Here is a 20701-nt window from a genome sequence, read left to right on the forward strand (position 1 = left end):
GTCCCCATTAGCAATGAGACCTGGTGGTGGCAGGATATTCACAGCCTAAACGTAGAAGCTGTTACCCAGTTTGACAATCCTAGTCCTGATGTCCTGCACCTCCTTCCTGATAGTAGTGGGTCCAAGAAATTGTGAGATGTGTGATAGGGATCTTCAACAATATTGGCCCTTCGTAAACAAGGGAGAAAAGAGTGATTCCCTCAGTGGTTTTTACTCTGAACGACTTGAATTTTTTGTGCATATTGACCCTGTGGTTAAGAAGCCGTATGGTGTATTGGCCTTCAGCAATTGTGGAATTTAATTTAGGAGCCGAGAGGTAATGTTGCAGCTATATAGCTGGTCAGACCCCACTTGGAGTACTGTGCCTAGTCCTGGTCACCTCACTGCAGGAAAGGGTGCAGAGGAGATTTACAAGGATGTTGCCTGGATTGGGGAGCATGCCTTATGAGAACAGGTTGAGTGAACTTGTCCTCTTCTCCTTGGAGCGACGGAGGATGAGAGGTGACCTGATAGAGGTGTATAAGATGATAAGAGGCATTGATCGTGTGGATAGTCAGAGATGCTTTTTCCCAGGGCTGAAATGGTTGCCACAAGAGGACACAGGTTTAAGGTGCTGGGGAGTAAGTACAGAGGAGATGTCAGGGGTAAGTTTTTTTACTCAGGGAGTGGTGAGTGCGTAGAATGGGCTTCTGGCAATGGTGGTGGAGGTGGATACGATAGGGTCTTTTAAGAGACTTTTCGATAGGTACATGGAGCTTAGAAAAATAGAGGGCTATGGGTAAGCCTAGTAATTTCTAAGGTAGGGGCATGTTCGGCACAACTTTGTGGGCCAAAGGGCATGAATTGTGCTGTAGGTTTTCTATGCTCTATATTTATTTAAAACCTGTCAGTGTTCATTAACCAAGAAAGCAGTCATGTTCCCCAAAAATAACTCAAAAAGATTGTGCATATTCAGATTGTATTTCAACTATTTGTAAATGAAATGAATCTGATTTTCCAGTTATTTAAGCCACAACCTTACATCTGCTCCTTCATCTACCACCCTCACCGCACATTGCAGTTTAAAGAGACCAGGTAGGCTGGGATTTTCTTTCCCTCAGAGCAGAGGACCTGATTGAGATATATAAAACTACAAGGGATATAGATACAGTAGATAGGAAGGAACTTTGCCCCTCAGAAGAGTTACTTATAAAATACATGGCCGGGGGTTAAAGTGAGGAACCAGAGGTTTTGAGGGGTCTCTGGAAAACTACAGGTAGGAGAACCTCGTGTTGTTAGTAGGAGAGAATCTAAGTCAGGAATTATCAACATTTGGAAATGTGGTTCTGGTCAGTGATAGCAAGCATGGCTTTGTACAGAGGAAATCATTTCATTAGTTTGCGATGTTGGGGAAGACATTGATGAAGGTAGGGAAGAAGTCTTTGTCTATGTGGACAACGTTGTTTATGTGTTTCTTTTGTGTTTCTGTATTTTACTGCTATCTTTTATGTGCTTGTTATCTTATATGTGCTTGCTACCTTATATATTCTGTATGTGCCTTGTGCTGTGTATGACTATTGGTACTCTGTTTTGCACCTTGGCCACAAAGTAATACTGTTTTGTTTGGCTGTATTCAAGGGTATTCATGTATGGCTGAATTATGATTGAACTTGAACTTTTAATAAGGCATTGATAAATTCCACATGGTAGACTGGTCCAGATGGTAAAGATACTTGGGATCCCACTTGGTGAAAGGAGACAGAGGACAGGGGTGGATTGGAAGTGTTGTACTACAGGGATCAGTGCTAGGACTCTCACTTATGGTAATCAAAGCATCTGCAGTCACTTCTTTTAAGTTCCAGGCCCTGGTGGTGAGACATTCACCAAGCACAAGGATTAACTCTTTACAAAACATCAGATTATAACACACTTGGAACATTGTGTTCAGTTCTGGTCAGTAGGAAGGATGTAGAAGCTTTGAAGTAGGTGCAGAGGATATTTGCCAGAATACTATCAGGATCAGAGAGCATATCTTATGAAGAATGGTTGAATGAGCTCAAACTTTTTCCTTGGAGCAAAGGAGGTTTCGAGGTGATTGATAAAAGTGTGCAAAATGATAAGAGGCACAAATAGATTGGATAGCAAGCACCTTTTTCCCAGGGCAAAAATGGCCAATACCACAGGACATCCATTTGAAGTGAGTAGAGGGAAGTTTAGGGAATATATTAGAGGAAAGCTTTCAGAATTCTGAGAGTAATGGGTGCCTGGAATGCATTGGTGGGAGTGGTGATGCATGCTGATCCATTAGGGTCACATAACAGTTCATATTGGCATCAATAACACACGGTCTGTAGGTGTCAGAAAGCACAGGTAGAGGATAGGGCAAAAAGAGGGACAAAATTGAAAGGGGTTACAGATAAAGGACTGAAAGTGTTATATTTTAAATGTATGCACTAAGCAGAATAAAGCAGATGATCTTGAACCACTGTTAGAGATTGGCAGATATGATGTTGCAAGTATCACTAAGTCACAGCTGAAAGAAGATTATAATTGAGAGCTGAACATTCAAGGATACACATTATATCATAAGGGTAGGCAGGTAGGCAGAGGGACTGGAGTGACTCTTTTGTAAAAAAAAAATGAAATCAAACCCTTGGAAAGAGATAACATAGGATCAGAAGATGTAGAATCCTTATGGTTAGAGTTAATAAGCTGCAAGGGTAAAAAGACCCCATGGAGAGTTTTATACAGGCCTCTGAACAGTAGTCAGGTTGTGGGCTACAAATTACAATGGGAGATAGAAAAGGCATGTCAAAAGGGCAATATAACGATAGTCATGTGGATTTCAATATGCAAGTAGATTGGGAAAATGAGGTTGGTGCTAGATCACGAGAGAGAAAATTTGTAGAAAGCCAACGAGATTTTTTTAAAAGAACAGCTTCTGGTTGAGCCCACGAGGAAATCAGCTATTCTGGATTGGGTGTTTGATTAGGCATGTTAAGGTAAAGGAGTCCTCAGGAGACTGTGATCATAATACGACATAATTCACCCTACAATTTGAGAGGCAGAAGCTAAAGTCAGATGTATCAGTATTGCAGTGGAGTAAAGACAATTACAGAGGAATGAAAGAGGAGCTGGCCAAATTTGATTGGAAAGGGACACTAGTAGGGATGTCGGCAAACAGAGTTTCTAGGAGCAATTCAAAAGGAGGAGGAGAGATACATTCCAAAGAAGTAGTATTCTAAAGGTAGGATGACTCAATTGTGGCTGACAAGGGAAGTTAAAGCCAACAAAAAAGTAAAAGAGAGGGCATAAAACAGAGCAAATATTAGAGGGAGTTAAAAAATCAGGAAAATTTTAAAACAAAAAAAGGCAACTGTAAAACAATGAGGGAAAAGATGAAATATGAAGCTAAGCCAGCCAACAATATCAAAGTGGACACAAACTTTTTTCAGAAATATAAGGAGTAAAAAGAGGCAAGAGTACATATTGCACCGCTGGAAAATGATGCTGGTAGGTGGTAACGGGGGACAAGGAAATGGTGAATGAACTGAATCTGTATTTTGCATAACTGTGGAAGATACTAGCAGTATGCTGGATGTTCGAGAGGGTCAGGGGGCAGATGTGAATGTAGTTACTATTACTAGGGAGAAGGTGCTTGGGAAACTAAAAGGTCTAAACAAGTCACCTGCACCAGATGGACTAAATTCCAGGATTCTGAAAGAGGTAGCTGAAAAGAATGTGGAGGCATTAGTAATGATCATTCAAGAATCACTAGATTCGAGAATGGTTCCTGAGGACCGGGAAATTACAAATGTCACTCCAATCTTCAAGAAGGGAGGATGGCTGACAAAGGAAAATATCAGTTAGCCTGTCCTCAGTGGTTGGGAAGAGGTTGGATTCAATTATTAAGGATCTGGTTTGTATTGATGAATTGGATGTGAATGTCTGAGGTTTGTTTAGTAGGCTGTAGATGACGTGAAAGATGGCATTACTGACAGTGAGGAAGGATGTTTAGTGCTACAACAGAAAAGTTAGATAGAACATTGGCTTATGAAATATTGTCCTGACAGGTGTGAAATGATGTATTTTGGGAAACTGGATAGAGGTAGGACATACACAGTAAATGGTAGGGTACTAAGGAATGCTGATGAACATTGAGACCTAAAGATCTAAGAACACTATATACAGTGGCAGAACAAGTAGACAGGTTGGTGAAGACAGCATATCGTACACTTGCCTTCATAGAAATATAAGAGTTGGAACATTATGTACAAAGGGCTATTTAGATTCCATTTATACTACTGAGTGTAGTCTTAGTTGCCACACTATAAGGAGAGAGTGCCAAGGCAGTTCATCAGGATTGGAGGACTTTAAGTAAGATAGAAATTGGAGAGGTTTGGCGTGTTTTCACTTGAGCAAAGGAGGTTGAGGTTGATAAGAAGAGTATAAGAGACACATATAGGGTCAAGGGTCAAATTCCTTTTTCCGTGATAATGGTATCAAAAATAAGAGGCCACGAGTTTAAAGAGAATCCGATGGGAGGAACACACAGACTATGCTGGAGGATGTCAGCAAGTCAAGCATCAGGAGTCATACAGTCAAAGAGGACTACCGCATAGAAACAGGCTCTTTGGCCCATCTAATCCATGCTGAACAATTATCCCGCCTAGTGCTATTGATGTGCACCTGGACATACTTATCCAAACTTCTGTTAAATGTTGAAATTCCCACATCCATCACTTCCACTGGTAGTTCGTTCCACACTTCACCACCCTGAGTGAAGACATCCCCCCACGATTCCCTTAAACAATTCACCTTTCACCCTTAACCCATGACCTCTGGTCTCACACAACCTCAATGGAAAAAGCCTGTTTGTAATTACACCTTATAATTTTATATACCTCTACAAAACCTCCTCTCATTTTTCTACACCCTAGAATAAAGCGCTGGCAGCTCATTCCACACTCTCATGACCCTCATATTCCCCTTAAAACTTCCCACCTTTCATCTTTAACCCATGACCTCTGGTTGTACCCCCACTCACCCAACCTCAGTAGTAAAAGCCTGATTACATTTATCCTATCTATACCCCTCATAATTTTGTATAATTCTATCAAATCTCCTCTCAGTCTTCTAAGTTCTGAGGAACACAGTCCTAATCTATTCAATTTTTCTTTATATCTGTGGTCCTCCAGACCCAGCAACATCCTTGTAAATTTTCTCTGTACTCTTTTATTAACCTTATTTACATCGTTCCTGTAGATGAGCACCAAACAGCACATAGTACCCCAAATTAGGCCTCAACAACATATTATACAACTTCAACGAAACATCCCATCGCCTGTACTCAATACTTTGATTTATAAAGACCTCTATACCAAAAGTACTCTTTATGATCTTAACTATTTGTGATGCCATTTAAAGGAATTATGGATCTGCATTCCCCATTTCCCTATGTTCTACAACACTCCTCAGTGCCCTGCCATTCACTTGATAAGATCTACCCTGGCTTTTCCTCCCAAAATGCAACCACACTTGTCTGAATTAAATTCCATCTACCATTTTTCCTGCTGGTCCAGATTTCACTGCAAGATTTGATTGCCTTCTTTGCTGTCCGCTACACCCCCAATCTTGGTGTCATCCTCAAATTTACTGATCCAGTTTACCACATTATCATGCAGAATGTTGATACAGATGACAAACAATAATGTACCCAGCATAGATCCCTGCAGCACACCACTAGTTACAGGCTTCTAGTCACAGAAGCAACCATCTGCTACCACTCTCCGTTTACTACCTTATCCTGAATGCCAACTGACTGAACCTTCTTGACCAACCTCTTGGGCAGGACCTGTCAAAGGATAAGCTAAAGACCATGTAGACTATGTTCACTAACTTTCTTTCATCAACTTTTCTAGTAAACATTGTGGAACAATCCTAAATATTGGTTAGAAATGACTTACCACGTACAATGCCATGGAAAGAAAGGGATCAGAAACCAGAATAAGGAGGATGGGTGAGGCAATGGAATACTGGTCAAGTGCCTGCCTGAAGTTGGCCAGGGGTTGAATGTATGCCACTATCAGGATGGACAAAATAGACCACACTTGATCACCAGATGTTCCAGGTCGGGTGAGTAGGACTGAGACAAAACAGCCATGTCTGTGCACCACGATGAGTTAATTATGATGCACACTCTATCCCCACCTCACTCTCCATTTAACAAACTCAACTGTCCTATCCATGAGGTGGATAGTGAAGCCCTCAGGCTGCAGTGTTGTGTCTGAAGTGGTAATAATGAGCGATGTTTCTGCGAAAAAAGTACATAGCAGTTCCTGATGTCTCTCTGGTATTTCTATCTCGCTCTGAGGCCTTTTAATTTATTTTCCAGAGATTGTATATTTGTAATATAGTACAAAGTGGGGGTCTAAAGCTCCTGTGTTCCAGTAGTACTTGCAGCCCAGCACGCTTTCCGTGTTTCTTTTTCTTTGTCCTGGTTAACTTCCCAAATTACAACATTTATCTATATTAATTTCCTTCTTCATTCCTTGTCCACTCTACTGAGAGGTAATGTTGCAGCTATATAGGACCCTGGTCAGACCTCACTTGGATTGGGGAGCATGCCTTATGAGAATAAGTTGAGTGAACTCGGCCTTTTCTCCTTGGACTGATGGAGGATGAGAGGTGACCTGATAGAGGTATACAAGATAATGAGAGGCATTGATCATGTGGATAGTCAGAGGCTTTTTCCCAGGGCTGAAATGGCAAGCACAAGAGGGCATAGTTTTAAGGTGCTTGGAAGTAGGTAGAGGAGATGTCAGGGGTAAGTTTTTTTTTTAACGCAGAGATTGGTGAGTGCATGAAACAGGCTGCCAGTGGTGGTGTGCAAGGCGGAAACAATACGATCTTTTAAGAGACTCCTGGATAGGTACATGGAGCTTAGAAAAATAGAGGGCTATGGGTAAGCCTAGGTAGTTCTAAGGTAAGGACATGTTCAACACATCTTTGTGGGCCGAAGGGCCTGTATTGTGCTGCAGGTTTTCTATGTTTCTATGTAAATCCTATGGTAATCTCAAGCAACCTTCTTCACTGTCCAGTAAACCGCCAATTTTGGTGTCATTCTCAAACTTACGAATCATGCCAACTACACTCTCATCTGTACCATTAATTCATATGACAAATCACACTGATCCCTGCAGCACAAATCTGGTCACAGACCTCCAATCTGAAAAATTACCCTCCACTAGCATTTCTGACTCCTTCCACCAGCCAATTTTAGATCCAAACTGCCTCAACAACCCCTGCCAAACCCAATTAACCCTAACCTAATCACAGGACAGCTTATAATGATCAATTAACCTACCCAGTATGTCTTTTGACTACGGGGGGACTCGAGAAAACCCACGCATTCCATGGGGAGGACTCCTTACAGAACAACACCAGAACTAAACTCTTAAGTTCCCGAACAACTCGAGCTCTAATAATGTGCTCTAACTGCTATGCTACCATGACACCCTCTATCCTGGATTGTACTGAACTACTTCAACTGTGGGAGCTGGGCTCTTCCAGGCAAGTGAAGAGTATTCTCTAACATTCATGACTTGTCTCTTCTGGATGGTGAAAAAGTTTTGGGACATCAGGAAGTGGGTCACTCCCTGCTGGGGGGAAGGTGGGGGTGGTGGTTTCTAATCTGCTCTTATAGCCATACGCTGGCCCAGGTCCTGGGATTTTAGATAGCAGAGTCTAACATTGGGTAGGTGACTAAACTCTCTCTTGCTGAAGATGACTGTTGCCTGGCACCTTTGTGGCATGTTTTTATTTGCCTTTTACCATTCCATGTCTGGCTGTCATCCAGGTGTCAGCCTGCTTTATTCTCTGAGGAGTTGTGAATGGAAAATTTCTACTTCTGACCTTATGATGGGAGGAAGGAGAATGGCCAGCTATGCTATTAATGTAAATGTTCAAAAGGTATTTCGTAATATCAGTTGCAAGAAATAATTAGCAGAGATTACAGTGTTCCCCTGCAGAAGAAAAACTGGGTCAGGACAGGAAAATGATTTTCAGGTTGAAGATCTGTTGAACTGTGAAGCAGGCTCAAACCATCCTCCTGCTCTCAGTTGCTTTATTCTTAAAATTCATGGAACTTGAGGGGAGAAATGACCTAAGTTGGCTGATAAACAAAAATAAGTCCCATGCTAAGTACAGCACAGAGAAGCATTATATTTCATGGAAAGGCAAAACTAGCCATCAGATGTTAGTGTGAAGCTTCCAATAAAGGACAGAATGGCTTAATGGCTGTGAAACAGATCATTTACATATATTACTCAATATCATGGACGTGTACAAAATATTGAAATAATCGATGAGACACTGATTGGATGATTACGAAGGGGCATATAATGCTGCAAATATCATATCCTCCTTAGCTTCCTCAACAGTCCTGGGCTCCACACTCGTACATACTGTAACTTGTAAATAATGTATCTTGTATGCAGAAACATGAGGAGTGATTGTAGAGAGTTAACAGGAAGATAAAGCAAGCAATTAGGAAGAAATTTTTTTATTGCAAGGTACCAAAAAGTAATAAAATTAAATAAAATAATTTTGTGAGCTCTGCTGCACAAATGGAAAATTACAGTAAGGATTAAACTGGTTTTGAAGTTTATCTTATTTAAGTTGGAAGAATAGGAGGTAATGTCATTAAGCATGAAAGTTTCTCTGGGACAGATTGGTCTGGGTCTGGGGTTTGATAGGGGTGCGTCAGGTATGAACAGGATTAACAAAGTACCGTAGATTCCGGATTTTAAGCCGCTACTTTTTTCCCACATTTTGAACAGCTTTGAACTTTGCGGCCTTTAAAACGGAGCGGCTAATGTATTATTTTTTTTCATGCCGCCGAAAACATTTTGCCTCGTAACAGTAGACCAATAAAATTGATGAGTAGTTCACAGAGGTCCAATGAAATTGTACGATAAATCAAGCGCACTTTCACAATTAAATTATTGTAAATCAGTCATTTGTACTCACCCTCATCAACATGGAAAACACTCGAAGAAAAGCATTGTGCTGCCTTTATGGCAGTTATTTAGTTTATAATATTTTCGCTTAGTAATTCATTTTCTAGTTAAAGTTAGAAGAGTTTTAACTATATTTGTTTTCTGTACTACATCGCGGGATGCTATGACGTCACACCCGGTTTCGCCGCGTCTTGTGGGATACCAGTTTGCGGTAAACTGGAAGGAGGGGGCATTAGACCCGAGCGAAACGCTGCTTTTAAATGCCGTTTGCGATAAACGGGACGGCGGGGGGGGGGGGGGGGGAGCGGCGGAGCGAAAACGCTGCTTTTAAGTTAAAGGCGATCAATAACTTTTCCTGGTAGGCTGCAGTATATATATTTTTTACCAGTCGTTAGGAGATATTGGAATGTTGTTCAGTAAAAAAGTATACGCAACGTATATTTAAAAGTAGCCGCGTTACGGGCGCGGTTCGAAAAAAAGCATTTGCAATATGTATTTGTTTTTATTACCATATGGATTTAATTAAAAGTTAAAAAATCCTCACGTGTAATATCTTTCTGTGTAAATATCTCATATTACAACGTGGGACACCTGCGGCCGAAAATCCGGTGCGGCCTTTACAAGTAAAAAATTGATTTTATTTCTAAAATTAGAGCCAGCGGCTTTTAATCAGGTGCGCTCTGTAGTCCGGAATCTACGGTAGTTTTTTTCTAGTCTCAAAAATGGGTAGTTTAGTTGTGAAACAACTGCAGATTTTCATAACTCTCCCATGAGGGCGATAGTAATAACTGAGCATTTCAGGAATGACATCTCTATATGGATACAATGGAGACTGGAAGTAAAGTGATCACAATAACCATATAACAATTACAGCACGGAAACAGGCCATCTCGACCCTTCTAGTCCAAGCCGAACGCTTACTCTCACCTAGTCCCACTGACCCACACTCAGCCCATAACCCTCCATTCCTTTCCTGTCCATATACCTATCCAATTTTACTTTAAATGACAATACCAAATATGCCTTTACCACTTCTACTGGAAGCTCGTTCCACACAGCTACCACTCTCTGAGTAAAGAAATTCCCCTTCCTGTTACCCCTAACTTTTGCCCCCTTAACTCTCAACTCATGTCTTCTTGTTTGAATCTCCCCTACTCTCAATGGAAAAAGCCTATCCACGTCAACTCTATCTAGCCCCCTCATAATTTTAAATACCTCTATCATGTCTCCCCTCAACCTTCTATGCTCCAAAGAATAAAGACCGAACTTGTTCAACCTTTCCCTGTAACTTAGGTGCTGAAACCCAGGTAACATTCTAGTAAATCTTCTCTGTACTCTCTCTATTTTGTTGACATCTTTCCTATAATTCGGTGACCAGAACTGTACACAATACTCCAAGTTCGGCCTTACCAATGCCTTGTACAATTTTAACATTACATCCCAACTCCTATACTCAATGCTCTGATTTATAAAGGCCAACATACCAAAAGCTTTCTTCACCACCCTATCCACATGAGATTCCACCTTCAGGGAACTATGCACCATTATTCCTAGATCACTCTGTTCTACTGCATTCTTCAATGTCCTACCATTTATCAAGTATATCCTATTTGGATTATTCCTACCAAAATGTAGCACCTCACACTTATCAGCATTAAACTCCATCTGCCATCGTTCAGCCCACTCTTCTAACTGGCCTAAATCTCCCTCCAAGCTTTGAAAACCTACTTCATTATCCACAACGCCACCTACCTTAGTATCATCTGCATACTTACTAATCCAATTTACCACCCCATCATCCAGATCATTAATGTATATGACAAACAACATTGGACCCAGTACAGATCCCTGAGGCACACCACTAGTCACCGGCCTCCAACCTGACAAACAGTTATCCACCACTACTCTCTGGCATCTCCCATTCAACCACTGTTGAATCCATTTTACTACTTCAATATTAATACCTAACGATTGAACCTTCCTAACTAACCTTCCATGCGGAACCTTGTCAAAGGCCTTACTGAAGTCCATATAGACAACATCCACTGCTTTACCCTCGTCAACTTTCCTCGTAACCGCTTCAAAAAATTCAATAAGATTTGTCAAACATGACCTTACACGCACAAATCCATGTTGACCGTTCCTAATCCGACCCTGTCTATCCAGATAATTATATATACCATCTCTAAGAATACTTTCCATTAATTTACCCACCACTGTTATCAAACTGACAGGCCTATAATTGTTAGGTTTACTCTTAGAAACCTTTTTAAACAGTGGAACCACATGAGCAATACGCCAATCCTCCGACACCATCCCCGCTTGTAATGACATTTGAAATATTTCTGTCAGAGCCCCTGCTTTTTCTACACTAACTTCCCTCAAGGTCCTTGGGAATATCCTGTCAGGACCCAGAGATTTATCCACTTTTATATTCCTTAAAAGCACCAGTACTTCCTCCTCTTTAATCATCATAGTTTCCATAACTTCCCTACTTTTTTCCTTTACCATACACAATTCAATATCCTTCTCCTTAGTGAATACCGAAGAAAAGAAATTGTTCAAAATCTCCCCCATCTCTTTTGGCTCCACACATAGCTGTCCACTCTGATTCTCTAAGGGACCAATTTTATCCCTCACTATCTTTTTGCTATTAATATAACTGTAGAAACCCTTCGGATTTATTTTCACCTTACTTGCCAAAGCAACTTTGTATCTTCTTTTAGCTTTTCTAATTCTTAAGATTCTTCTTACATTCTTTATATTCCTTGAGCACCTCATTTACTCCATGCTGCCTATATATATTGTAGATTTCTCTTTTTCCAAACCAAGTTTCCAATATCCCTTGAAAACCATGGCTCTCTCAAAATTTTAACCTTTCCTTTCAACCTAACAGGAACATAAAGATTCTGTACCCTCAAAATTTCACCTTTAAATGACCTCCTTCCCATAAAACAAATTGTCCCAATCCACTCCTACTAAATCCTTTCGCATCCCCTCAAAGTTAGCCTTTCTCCAATCAAAAATCTCAACCCTGGGTCCAGTCCTATCCTTCTCCATAATTATACTGAAACTAATAGCATTGTGATCACTGGAACCGAAGTGCTCCCCAACACATAGCTCTGTCACCTGACCTATTTCATTCCCTAACAGAAGATCCACCACTGCCCCTTCTCTAGTCGGTACCTCTATGTATTCCTGCAAAAAACTAACCTGCACACATTTTACAAACTCCAAACCATCCATCCCTTTTACAGTATGGGCTTCCCAGTCTATGTGTGGAAAATTAAAATCTCCCACAATCACTACCCTGTGCTTACTACAAATATCTGCTATCTCCTTGCAAATTTGCTCCTCCAATTCTTGCTCCCCATTAGGTGGTCTATAATACACCCCTATAAGTGTTACTATACCTTTCCCATTCCTCAATTCCACCCAAATAGCCTCCCTAGATGAGCTCTCTAACCGCTGTAATATTTTCTCTGACAAGCAATGCAACACCTCCCCCTCTTGTCCCTCCGATTCTATCACACCTGAAGCAACGAAATCCAGGAATATTTAGTTGCCAATCACACCCCTCCTGCAACCATGTTTCACTAATAGCTACAACATCATATTTCCAGGTATCAATCCATGCTCTAAGCTCATCCACCTTTCTTACAATGCTCCTAGTATTAAAATAAATTCATTTAAGAAATTCTCCACCTCTTACTCTCTGTTTATCTCTAACAGTACAAAGAATTTTACTGGCTTCTTTTTCTTCCTTCTCCCATACATCTATTCCTACACTCTGGTTCCCCTGCCCCCTCGTATCTAGTTTAAATCCACTGGAGCCTCTCTAGCAAACCTACCTGCAAGAATACTTGTCCCCCTCCAGTTCAGATGTAAACCGTCCCACCGAACAGGTCCCACCTTCCCTGGAAAACTGCCCAATTATCTATAAATCTGAAGCCCTCCCTCCTGCACCACATCTTCAGCCATGTGTTGATCTGCACTATCTTACTATTTCTAAACCCACCTGCACGTGGCACTGGTGGCAATCCTGAGATTGCTATCCTGGAGGTCCTGTCCATTAACTTGGCACCTAGCTCCCTAAACTCACCTTTCAGGACCTCCTCACTCTTCCTACCCACGTCATTGGTCCCTACATGGACCACGACATCCGGCTGTTCACCCTCCCTCTTGAGAATACTGAGAACTCGACCGAGAGTCAGCCATGTACGTGTACAATGTACAGAGTCAGCCATGACTTCAGAATCTGGTGTAAGAGACCAGGGTAGAGCAGCTTGTACCAATTCCTAGCTTCCTAGAAATTTGGTTTCTACGTGAAAGGGGAGTGTTTCAAATAGCTTTAGAAGAAATGGGATTGGAGAGGACAGAGTTCAGATGGGGGCTGTATCCCTAACTTCCACTCATAATAAGCACTGAGAAGGTACAGAACAATAACCTCCCTGAGACCTTTGACTCCAGCAATAAGGAGGGACTATAGAGCAATGGCTGCCTGCAGAACCATCTGCAAACTATAGTCTGAACCAAAGGGTCTACAAGAAATCTAATCATTGCACACTAATATGATGCAAGGCTGTGTCATTGTCCTAGTACTTACTGTTGGAAATACACCTCACCTCCAACAAGCTTCCCAATGCAGTGGAGCTACTGGAAAATTATTGATCTTATTGGATCCACTCCGGGAACAAGACGGTCACAACCTTGGTGGTGAACCTGCAGTATACCACTATTTTCATATGCTTTGAGACTGAACTCAAAGTCACCAACACATTCACAGAAGTATAGAAGAGAACGCATACACAAAGAGAAAATCACCACCTCAAATCTGGCACTGAACTCACAATCTACCAGGCAGCAGTGATCATTGTGCTCCTGCATGCTTCTCCTATTTTAACTACCAATGGAAGGCATTTTAGCACACACAAGGACAGTACCATCAGTATCTCTGCATATCTTCCAAACATGCAGGTAGGATTTCCCAGACCAATGTCCCACACTGTGACCTTGGGTGTCTTCCATTCTGCTCCAAAGGTCAGATCACATCTTTCACATGCTCCACATCAAACTCCGAAAATAGGTTCAAGACCATGCTGAAAGCATCCTTGAAAATTCTCATGGACTCCCAAACCATGATCGCAGCAGTGAAGAGGAAACATTTAGTATGCCATTAACAACCTTGCCCATGTATCAAGTTCACACAGGTACTCTGCAGTCCCTACTTAGATAACTACTGCCCTGTTTAAGGCAGAGTCTGCAGGTCCCTCACCGAGCTCATCCACTGCATCAGAGTTCACAGAACCAAAGAGACAAACCACAAGAAAATACTTAAAAAAGAGGGCAGGACAGGAGTTCCCAGTGATACCCTGGTGAGATAAAAGTAGGTGGGCTTGCAAGGATGAAACAGAATGTGGAGAGACTTAAAGGGACTTCAAGTTAAGTGACTAGGTGAAAACATGGCAGACAATTTGTAGAGAAAGATAAAGTAGTTCACTTTGATTCATGAAACAGCAGAATGGTTTTTAAATGGAGACAGGCAGGGAAAGTTGATATTTAAGGCATCAAGGGACTAGCAGCACAGAAACCAGTCCTGTGGTCCATGCCAAACTTTCTGGGTCCATCAACATTGATCCCATTTGTCTGTACTAGGTCTCTATGCCTTGCCTATTTAATTGTTTAAATAACTCTAAAATGTAGTGACTGCATCTGATTCCACCACCTCATCTAGCAGTGTGTTTCAGATATTAACAACTCTCAAAAAAAATTATCCTTCAAATCTCCTTTAAAACTCCTTCCTCTCACTTTAAACCCAAGCTCCCCTATTTTTGATATGCCTATCACTGGAAAAAGATAATGTTGATCAGTCTTTATACTTTCAAATGCACATAGGTCCTATACTTTAGGTTGTTCTCCTATAATTTCCTTGCCAGTAATGCATGGCTCAATGTTTTAGTTACCTGGCTTGTCCCCACAGCTCTCTAAATCAAGGAACAACATTAGAATTAAAGGATTATACAGAATGGAACCAGGCCTTTTAGCACTAATTGTCCATGCCAACCAAGTTTTCTGCATTAACTATAATCTCACCTGTGGCTAACAATGATGTAAAATCTCTTCAGAGCCTTTAAATATTCTCCTGACATAAATCTCATTAAGCCCTCAGCCCTGTGAATCTATCAGTCTTTATTTATCCCTTGACATCTGACAAATTTGTTCTTAAAATTGATCTGCTCCTGATTATTCACATTCCCTTCCCTAAACTCACTATGTTCCACATGTTTCCCTTTAGTGAATGCATCGAGGATTTTGCCCACATCTTCAAATGGTTCTGTTTATTACCAGAGAATGTATACAGCATACAACTTAGTCTTCACAGGCATCCACAAAAAGCAGAACCACAAAAGAATGAACAATAGAAAAACATTGGAACCCTAAAGCCCCCTCTCCCCCCAACCGCAAGCAGTAGCAAAGCAACCTCCCCCTCCCCACCTGTTTCAGCAAAAATGTGTCAGCGCCCACTACCACCAAGCAAAAGCAAAGCACCCAAAGAGAGACCATCATCTTGCAGCCTGTTTACCTGACTGTTTGACATGCCACAGGCTCTCTCTCTCTCTCAGAAATGTCACCCATTTCATTTCACAGACCTAACAGTTGCTGTTACGTTATCACAGTCTGCTGCGTTGCTTTTTATTCCGAGATTCTAACTTGAGATTCAGAGGCAATCTCTCCCCACTATCGGGAGAAAGAGAGAGTGTGATTGCTTGACTATAAAGACTTCTGTCCGTACATCCGCTGCAACAAAATCATGATGTCCCTTCTCCCACAACACTTCAGTGCAAGTTAGTAGCTTGATTGGTGACAGAAACATAGAAAACCTACAGCACAATGCAGGCCCTTTGGCCCACAATGCTATGCTGAACATGTACTTACTTTAGAAATTACCTAGGTCACATAGTTGTATTTGGGCAGCGCAGTTTGTTGGACTGGAAGAGCCTGTTACCATGCTGCATCTCTAAATCTAAATTTCTTTCCCCACCTCCGATATTGTTACTTTGCTTCCCATCTCTGTCTCCTACTCACCTAATAAAATTAGACCCTCTTCAGCAGCATGAGCAAGCCTCCCTGCAAAGATATTGGTCACCCACCAACGTTGATGTAACCTGTGTTTCCTTGTACAATATGTTCTGTACTTTCCTTGAGACATCCCCGACCTTGGCACCAAGAAGGCAACACACCATTCTGAAATCTCATTCTTAGCCACAGAAGCACCTGTCTGTTCCCTCATTTAACAAATTCCCTGTCATTACTGCTCACATATATTTTTCCAAGAAATGTCCCTGATCTCCCACACCCTGCTGGGGAAGCATACCACTACCCTAGCTTCCATATCCTTAATCGTTAATAGGTTGATCTTGCTTCTTATTGTCTACCTGCATTGCACTATCTTTTTAGTTGCTATATTTTATTCTGCATTGTTTTTATTTCACCTTGTAGTACCTAAATGAACTGTGCAATGAATTTATCTATATGAAGCATACTTAAGGTTTATGATGCAAGCATCAGGCAGGGCTCTAAAGGGTTACAAAGCAGCCATGAAGGAGCTGAAGAATAGACTTAGGAGAGCTAGAACGGCATGAGAAGCACTTGGTGAGAAGGGTTAAGGAAAACCCTAAGGCATTCTACACATACGTGAAGAACAGGAGGAAGAGTTGAGTGAGGGCAAGACCAATTAGGGATCGAAAAGGAAACTCATAGCTGGAGTTGGAAGAAATTGGAGAAACTCTGGATGCACAAGATGATGGATTGAATGGAACACCGAGCGGCATCACTTTAATGTGATAGGAATGTCTTTACACAGAGCGGTGGGGATCATACAGGCAGGTATGTCAGAGACATTTAATAAATTCTTAGCCACATGGATGATAGAAAAATGGAGGGTTATGTAGGAGGGAAGGATTAAATTAATCTTATAGCAGTTTAAAAGGTAGGCACAACAAGGATTGAACAGCTTATATTGTGCTGTAATGTTCTATGTTCTACGAACAGTATGCAAGACAAGCTTTTCATTCCACAGATCCTGCGACAAAACTAAACAAATTCAAAATATTACTAGAGAATTTCAGTGCAGATTAGGGCTGTCTTCTCACTATTACACTGAGGTCAATGAAGCTTCAACTGGACTACAGTGTATAGTTTTATCCTCTTTATTAAGAAAAGAGAATCAGAAGCCAGTAGATATTGGATATCTGAGAAAAATAAGTACCGGTATTCATCATAGAGGGAGTGCAACGATGATGTTTCACACCCTTCCTGGACGACACTGGGACAGTCAGATTGGGCCTGTATTCTCTAAACTTAATTGAGAAGGAGAGGAAAACTCACTGAAACTTACAAAAGTATTATAGGCTTGACAGGCCAGATGCAGAGATGTTTCCCCTAGCTGGGTGTCTACAATCAGGGATCACAGTCCCATAAAGATGTGGGTTTCTTGGAATTCTTAAATTCTCTGTGCCAGGGGAGTCATGAAAGTTCAGTCAGAGAAAGATGGAAAGACTTCTGGACACGAAGGGAATTGAGTGATATAGTGATAGTTCAGGAAAATGGAGCAGAGGTTGAAGATCAGTTGTGATCTTCATGAACAGTAGCGCAGGCTAGCACAGCTAGCACAGCTTCAACTGGACTACAGTGTATAGTTTTATCCTCTTTATTAAGAAAAGAGAATCAGAAGCCAGTAGATATTGGATATCTGAGAAAAATAAGTACCGGTATTCATCATAGAGGGAGTGCAATGATGATGTTTCACACCCTTCCTGGACGACACTGGGACAGTCAGATTGGGCCTGTATTCTCTAAACTTAATTGAGAAGGAGAGGAAAACTCACTGAAACTCCTCATCCTAATCCTTTCCCTAATTATATTAGTTTGTAATGTCATAAAAATGTTTCAATCAATCATGTCCAACAATTCAACATTAATGTGTTAGAACTACCAATTGGCACCATGTGTTCACCCAATCAGAGCTTGATGAATAGTGCTTGTTCACTCAGTCTGCAAGTAGTCTGGGAAGCAAGTTTTCAGGTGTGCACAGCTGGGACACGGGGTAATGGGGAGGAACCAGGTTGGAGCATAACAGGCAGGTAAGAAATGCCAATGATAAGTTTAAACACTAAGGGAACCAGGAAAGGAAGAGGGGAAGGTGAGTTGGTGGTGGGGGAAAAGAGAGACAGAGTCAGAAGTTAGGAGAAGGGGCTCAGAGTAGGAAGGATGGACTGAGGGGAGGAGGCAAGGAAATGACTTTGGATCGATGTGTGTTTGCCTGTGCTTGCTGAGAATACTTGTTTCCACATACATGCACACACCAAGTTCGTGTACAGACTCTGGTTGGCAATTATCTGACCCATGATCCAACCCTGCTAAACCCATGTAGTAGCTGGTGTCCGAACACTATTAATAAATAAATCTATACATAATGCTGGTGTGTCGCCTAAGAATAATAATAAACATCTGGTATATACATCTACCTACCCAGTCTGGGCTTGGTGACCAGTGACGGCTCGTAGAGAGACCTGAAGACTTCCTTCTCCTCTCTGAGGTCGGTGGAATTGTATCCTGTAAAAGAGTAAAAAAAGGCGGCTATCAAATGTTGAAGAAAATCAGCACAGACCAAAAGCGCACAGCATCAGAAAGGATATGGCAGGTGTGGATTGAGATAGGTTGTTTTCCAGCAAAGGGATATTTTGTCAGTTGGAGGCCCTCAAAAGTGAAATATTGAGAATACAGTCATCATATGTTTCTGTGAGAATAAATGGCAAGGCTAACACATTTTGAAAACCTTGATTTTCAAGGGATATTCAGATCCTAGTTAAGGAGGAGAAAGAAATGCATAGTAGGTGTTGTGTATGTGACCGGTTACACAACAAAACTATAAATAAAAACACTAGAGACTGGAGCTAAGTTAACAGAGGTTTTTACTTACGGAACCTGAACTGGACACATATATATACACATCAATACGCGCCTAATAGCGCATGCTCATTAACGTCTTACTACGACATAAAATAGACCCATATTATACAGTAGGCTATATGGTACACTCCTCCGCTTTTATTTTAAAAGTGTATCAACCGGTTTTTTTTTCTGGGGCACTATGCTAAACAAATACTGTATGTGTACCCTTAATATACAAACACCCACCAACTGTTTAATCAGTAACTTAATAATATGAAATTATAACAAAGTAATATAATTATAACTGAAGTCTCTGGGGAGGCGCCTTCTCTGCCTCTCTGGGTAATGTCTGCCCTAAAACGTTTGATTTGGGGAATTAGTCTTCACAGGTACATCAGGTGGGTTCCCAGCACTGATGACAGGCTTATCTGTGGACGAGGTTGATATGGTCACATCAGGAGTGTTTGCTTCTATGTCCGGGGAGTCAGGACAAGATGTGTTTTCCACCTGAGCATTCAGGATTTGATCTACACGACATGCTTCTAAGTCATGGGAGTCTGGGCAAGGTGTTGTTGAGTTTTTCACCTGAGCATCCAGGATTTGATCCATGTGACGTCTCCATACATTCTCTCCCACCTGTACTCTATACATCAGTGGCCCGTCTATGGCAGAAATTATACCTGGCTGCCACTTTTCAGTCCAGTAATCCCGTGCAAGAACTGACTGTCCCACATTGAACCTCCGTGTTGACTTAGCATTCAAGTGTTTGAACTGTCTGTTCTCTACATCATGCCATACATTTGGTTTGAGAAGATCCATATGAGACCTCAGGTTCCTGTTTAGAAACATCATCGCTGGTGTCTGGTTAGTGGTTGCATGTACTGCATTACAATAGGCAAGGAAGAAGTTGTCTATCTTGTGATGTAAAAAAAAACCACAGAAACATAGAAAACCTACAGCACAATACAGGCCCTTCAGCCCACAAAGTTGTGTCAAACATGTACCAACCTTAGAAATTACTAGGCTTACCCATAGCCCTCTATTTTACTAAGCTCCATGTACCTATTGAAAAGTCTTTTAAAAGACCCTATTGTATCTGCCTCCACCACCGTTGTCGGCAGCCCATTCCACACACACACCACTCTCTGAGTGAAAACCTTACCCCTGACATCTCCTCTGTACCTACTCCCAAGCCCCTTACCTTCAACCTCTTGTGGCAACCATTTCAGCCCTGGGAAAAAGTCTCTGACTATCCACGTGATCAATGTCTCTCATCATCTTATACACCTCTATCAGGTTACCTCTCATTCTCCGTCACTCCAAGGAGAAAAAGGCTGAGTTCACTCAACCTATTCTCATAAGGTATGCTCCCCAATCCAAGCAACATCCTTGTAAATCTCCTCCGCACCTCTCCGCTGAGAGAATGGTGCAGGACGGAGGGCTTCAGGTTTTTAGGTAATTGGGCTTTGTTCCAGGGAAGGTGGGATCAGTTCCAACAGGACGGTTTACACCTGAACTGGAGCGGTACTAACATTCTTGCAGGAAAGTTTGCTAGTGCTGCTTGGGGGGGTTTAAACTAAATTTGCAGGGGGCAGGGATCCAGAATGTGAGAGAGGATAGCGAGATGAAGAATAAAGGACAGGTGGGGACTACACGGTTCCGGAATATTAAGTGTGTAGTAGAGAAAGGTGAGGCGGAACAAGTGATAAGGAGGACACATGTACAGAGGGATGGTCTGAAGGAACGTG

General features: G+C 41.6%; 1 protein-coding gene across 2 annotated transcripts in view; it reads right to left on the reverse strand.

Annotated features, from left to right (window-relative positions):
* Positions 1-20701, reverse strand: part of LOC140714928 (protein HID1) — a 278586-nt gene that overhangs the window by 57957 nt on the left and 199928 nt on the right. For both annotated transcript variants that reach the window (XM_073026599.1, XM_073026598.1), the window contains one exon: positions 18531-18614. In XM_073026599.1, coding sequence (XP_072882700.1) covers positions 18531-18614 — 84 coding nt within the window. The remainder of the gene's footprint in view (positions 1-18530; positions 18615-20701) is intronic.

Source organism: Hemitrygon akajei, chromosome 22 (assembly GCF_048418815.1).
Source record: "Hemitrygon akajei chromosome 22, sHemAka1.3, whole genome shotgun sequence".
Taxonomy (NCBI): domain Eukaryota; kingdom Metazoa; phylum Chordata; class Chondrichthyes; order Myliobatiformes; family Dasyatidae; genus Hemitrygon; species Hemitrygon akajei.